Source organism: Nannospalax galili, unplaced genomic scaffold (assembly GCF_000622305.1).
Source record: "Nannospalax galili isolate Female #2095 unplaced genomic scaffold, S.galili_v1.0 scaffold867, whole genome shotgun sequence".
NCBI lineage: Eukaryota > Metazoa > Chordata > Mammalia > Rodentia > Spalacidae > Nannospalax > Nannospalax galili.
The window spans coordinates 844,840-850,267 of record NW_008355797.1 but is presented as its reverse complement, the minus strand read 5'-3'; the positions used below and the strand labels follow the sequence as shown (position 1 = coordinate 850,267).

General features: G+C 49.1%; 1 protein-coding gene across 3 annotated transcripts in view; it reads left to right on the top strand.

The window, feature by feature from the left end:
• Window positions 1-1,300: 1,300 nt before the first annotated feature.
• The window catches only part of Lmbr1l (limb development membrane protein 1 like), a 20,746-nt gene continuing 16,618 nt past the window's right edge, over window positions 1,301-5,428 (top strand). The window contains exons 1-2 of one of the 3 annotated variants that reach the window (XM_008853684.2): window positions 1,301-1,724; window positions 4,290-4,374. In XM_008853684.2, the coding sequence (XP_008851906.1) occupies window positions 1,653-1,724; window positions 4,290-4,374 (157 nt within the window). In that variant the 5' untranslated portion in view covers window positions 1,301-1,652. The remainder of the gene's footprint in view (window positions 1,725-4,289; window positions 4,375-5,428) is intronic. The other 2 variants (XM_017803347.2, XM_029556419.1) reach the window with 2 other exon arrangements.

The window sequence follows — 5,428 nt, the reverse complement described above, 5'->3', positions numbered from 1 at the left end:
CCTACGTGCCAGAGCTAGCACTCTATTATCAGAAGTACATTCTCAGGTCTTAGCTGTATTTTTTTTTTTTGGGGGGGGTTATCTTATACTTTCTTTGTATATTTTGAATTTCCTTGGGTTTTTTGAGACAAAGTTTCCCAGTAGCGACATTGGGCCTCACTCTGAGAGATCCTCCTGCCTCTGCCTCTCCAGTACTGGGATTAAAAGCAAGCACTATCACGCCTGGCTTTCATGCAACTATTTATTTTAAAATATTTTATTTATAGCCAGGCGTGGTGGCACACAGCTTTAATCCCAGCATTCTGGAGGCAGGGGCAGATGGATCTCTGTGAGTTCAAGGCCAGCCTCAAACTGGTTGGTCTACATAGCTTCCAAGCCAGCTGGAACTACAGGGAGACCCTATCTCAAAAATACCAAATAAATAAATAAATATATATATGTCTTATTTATTATATTTATTTTATGTGTATGAATGTATTACCTATGGGGGGTCAGTAAGAGAGCATCGGATTCCTCTGGAACTGGAGTTACCAGAAGGCTGTCCGGCAGTGCTCTTAACCGCTGAGCCAGCCCCCTCGTTGGGCATGCGACAACCTCTGTTTTCTAAAGTCTCAAATTCTTGCTGTTATGTTAAAATGAGATAAAGGCTATAAAGGGACTGGCACATAACAGGTAGTTTGTTAATGTCTGGCTTAGTCTTGCTCGGTTATGTTCCCTGTGGACATTTTCTCACAATAGTTTCAGGGTTTGCCAAGCCTGGTAGCACATGCCTATAATCCCAGGAAGACAGCTGAGTTCCAGGCCTGCCTTGTTTCCATAGCGAGTTTTTGTCTCAGGAAAAAAAACAAAAAACAAAAAAAACCTAGGAAGTTTCAGGATATTCCTGTAGTCTTCTATCCCGTTGTCTTTACTATATGTTCTCTAACACTCTTAGGCCTTCCACAAAAGTGAGTGACAACCGGCAAAGGGCGGAAGTGGCAGGCACTCCAAATACGTCCTAGAAAACGCTGTGGGCCCTAGGTTACTGCAGAGGTACCTCTGGAAACCACCGTGGTGCTCTCTCACATCTTGCCTGGCTGACCTGATTCAAGCGGTTCGTTTAAACTAAAATCGTGGCGAATACCAAAATCGTACAGACATCACATCTCCATAGTTTAGACAGACGCTTAGTATCAGAGCAGCAAGGCAGGCCCCAAAGAGTCCGCCTCCTCCCACGCGACCCTATCAACGCCTCTCTACTATGAGCGACAGCTCGGTTTCAGCCAATCATCTCCGCCTTCTAGAAGAAACCCGCCCAGCACTTGTGTCGTCACTCGGCCGCTTCAAAAGAGGGCACCAACCCCTGCGCTGCCGCGTAGTTAGTCGGGTGGCGGGTACTCGAGACTAGACGTAACCGAGGCCCGACCTTAAAGGGGAGGGAGCAGAGAGGGGGCACCTGAGCCCTTTAAAAGGAGGCGGGCTGGGGCCTGCCCCTTTAAGGGCGGGGCGACGGACGCCTGAATTTGAGCCCTCGATAACCCCGAGTTTCCGTCACAGGCAGCGAGGGGAGGCTCCTCGGCTGGGTCCGGGTGCTCGGCGGGCGGCGGTGGCGTCCTCTCCGCTCGTCCTCCCGGGCCCGGAGACACCCTCACCCCAGTCATGCTGAGCAGAGTATGGAAGCAGCTGACTACGAAGTGCTATCTGTGCGAGAGCAGCTCTTCCACAACAGGGTCCGCGAGTGCATCGTGAGTGCGGGGACCTGGGCGGGAAGGGGCAGGGCTGAAGTGGGAGGGGCGCGGCATCGGCGGAGCCGGGAAGTTCGGCCCACTGGACTGCGCGCCTGCGTCCCCAGAAGGACCTGGGGCGGGCGGGACGCCGGGGCCCGGGCCGGCGGACCCACCCGCAGGTCCCTGAACCGTAAACAAAACCGGTTGGTTTCCGTTCCTCTCCTGCTCGCCCCTCCCCCAGCTCCTCCTACTCGGCCCCTGCGGGCGTTCCTGGCGTGGGGGCTGGGGGTGTCTTCTTGGCATGGACGGTCTGGTGGTTTTTTTCCTCACCTGACAGGCCTAGAAGGGTGGGTTTGCGTTGGGATGGGTTGATTTGCAAGTTCCTTCAAGTGGCGGCGCGGGGGCGACCCTAACTGATAGTGGATGAAAACGGAGACCTGGACACCCAGAGCAGTTCTGGGAGTTTGTAGTCGTGGCTGGAGGGAGGGAGCAGGGGATTTGGTGAGTCCTAGCCTCCCACTTCCAAAGCACTCCTGCTGGAGTGGATTGAAGCTAGGAACGTGGGGAAGCTCCAAAGCTTCCCCGCCTATTTTCTTTTCTTCTCATTAGTCGTTTGTTTTTGTTTGTGCTTGGCACGTGGCACACCAAACACAAGCACTACCAAAGAGCTGTGCCTCCAGCCCCCTTCCTGATAACTTGTTTGAAACCCTGCGAGCCTGGATTCCTAGTTTTCCAAGTCATTTAGGAAGTCCCCCATTGCCCCTGAGCACACCCAGCCGTGGTCCACCTGGCAGTGGTCCTACTTCCCTCGGTAAACCTTCCATAGCAATGTGCTACTCACTTCTAGGATAGGAGCACCCCGTGGGGTTTAGGGAATCGTCTTCCTTGAGCCTCCTTTGAATTATCATCTCTGGCTGCTGTTTCCTCCCAGAGCTCCCCAAATACTAAAGGAAGGAAAAGGAATGGTTTGGAGGACTAGGAAGAGCTGTTACTAAATTTGGAGGGCTGGGCTGTAGGCCACTCTGGACGTTCTTAGATTGCAAAAAGAGTAAAGTGAAGCAGAACATGACTAGGTCTGCCTTTACCCAAAAGGACTGGAAAGTAAGACGTGTAGGACTCTTGTAATTCCTTAGTGGAGAGGCCTGTGTTGTGGCATTGGACATACTGTGGAGGTACACCTAGGTCTTGAGATAGTGTAGGACCAGAGGCCTGCATCTCCAGACAGCAAGGAGGGATGAGCCCTTCAACAGAAACAGCTAGAGAATAGCCAAGCCTAATCTGGAACTCCACCCTGACCTTTTGAGCCCTTTTACCTTGGTTATTACACAAGCCCAGCACTCAGCTGTAAAAATGCAGCTATAATGGGAGTAGTTCTTTCTAATCTGATTCCCTGATATTAAAAGCTATACCTTTGTCTGGTGTGGTAGTATATGCCTTTACTCCTAGCACTCAGGGGGCAGAGACAGCTGAGAACGCTCTGAGTTCGAGGACAGCCTGGTGTACATAGTGAGTTCCAGACTACCTGGAGCTACAGGGAAACCATGTCTCAAAAAGACCCCCCCCCCAAAAAAAAATTTATTCTAGGCCCAGGGCTTTCTTGGGCCTCCTCTCTCCTTGTTACTGTATACAGATTCCCTATGGGGTCAACTCCCCCTTGAAGGTCCATGAAACTCACCTTGTCTATGTCTACCTCAAATCAATGACATATTTTCTTGGTGGTCTCTGACTTTGGGGTACTGTATAGATGTAATAAATGTACTAATTTATCTAAGTTCTGTCCGTAACTGTCAATTCGACATCCAGCTACTCAGGGGCCTAGATAGGTCTTTAGAAGCCTGGCCATGAAGTTGAAAGTCACTTATGGTAGGGTCTCAGGATTTAAAGTTGCAGATACCAGCCGGGCGTGGTGGTGCACGCCTTTAATCCCAGTACTGGGAGGCAGAGGCAGGCGGATTTCTGTGAGTTCAAGGCCAGCCGTGTCTACATAGTGAGTTCCAGGACAGCTGGGGCTACAGGGAGACCCTGTCTCAAAAAGACCAAAAAAAAAAAAAAAGTTGCAGATACCAGCTCTGGAAATCTTATAGGTGTTGGGCCTGACTTAAAGCCTAGTCTTAGATTAGATGAGAGTTAAATGAGGTTCTGATTTGGTTGTAAACATGACTTTTACATATTTTCTCCTGGAGTTTGGCTCATAATAACAACTAGAGTTGGGCAAAATGAGTACCAGGATAGTGCAGAGATCTTTTCCTCAAACCTGTTACTTTTCCAGAATGTTCTCAAAGTATAGTCACTCCCTCTTGTTAATGTATATGTGTTGCCAGGAGTTTCTCTGATGTTTACCAACCCTGACTGGGTAGAAGCTTGTTGCTCTAGCACAATTCTCAGGACTTTGTTGATATTGTTCCCCAGGTACAGGGGGTAACCCAAGTCTGGTCCTTAGAACCCCATGAGGCCTTGACGAGAAGGAAGTACCCTTAGGAAGATAGAACCCCAGGAAGTATGGAACTGTGTTTCAAGGCCCTGGGGGCTGTGCAGTGTGCTAAAGACTATAGAGCTGCTCATCTCAGTTGTTTTCTGCCTCAGATCTCAGCGCTTCTATTTGCCACACTCTACATCCTCTGCCATATCTTCCTGACCCGCTTCAAGAAGCCTGCTGAGTTCACTACAGGTACTTTGACTTCCCTCCCTTCTACCAGAGTTCCTGTTGCCATGGAGCCAACCCAGAGGAGTTGGGTGGTGATGCCTGTGGGGAAAGGCGGGGCAGCTCTGCTGGGCTGGTCTGAAACCTTTGCTTCTTCAGCCTGCCTTCTACCCATGCAGAGCCAAGATGAACGGTAGGCAGGAGGTGGAGGTGGAGGTGGAAATGTCTGCAAGTTTGTGGGCAGGTCATATAGCTTGTCTTTCTCTTTTTCTTTTCTTTCTTTTTTTTAGAGTACAAGGTAATGAGTTTCATTGTGGGTTTTATGTTTTTGTTTTTTTTTGATTTTTGGTTTTTTTGGGGGGGACATGTCTCATGTAACCCAGGCTGACCTCAAACTCTCTATGTAGTTAAGGATGACCTTGAACTCCTGGCCCTCCTGTCTCCACCTCCCAAATATGGGTTTGCAGTTGTGCACCACCACACCCAGATCATGTAGCTTTTCTCATCTTCAGTTTCTTCCTACAAAATGGGCATAATAAAGTCCACATTGTCACTGTGTGGCCAAATAAGGACCCTTTGTGAATCTGAAATGGGCCACTGTAGGGTGAATGTCGTGGGCACATGTTTTTGTAGTCTCCTTTCCTAGTGGTCTCCCACCCATAACCAGACTCCTTTCACCTTCCTGAACATTAAGGCCCCAGTCTCTGGTAATGGTAGTCTTTCTCCTTGTAGAGAGCCTAATTGCTCTCAGATTATGGCTTTACTTCTTATATATCTCTGATTGGGACAGAAAAACTTGCATGTTTCAGACCCTAGATCCAACCTGCTCAGACCATCATGTCCTACAAGCTTCATAATCACCCAACAAGGCAGCTATATTAGTACTCTCCCTCAGGGACTTTCCTCTATGAATCTCCTTCCTCCCCCTTCATTTTCTTCCCTTCATCCAACCACTGACGTAACCAACCTTACAGACTATTATTTGTCATATCTGAGAGAGATGGGGAGGAAGGAGGAGGAGTAGGGGAATTATGGGTATATATTTTCTTTACCTAGGACTACTGATCTCTCTTTTTTTTTT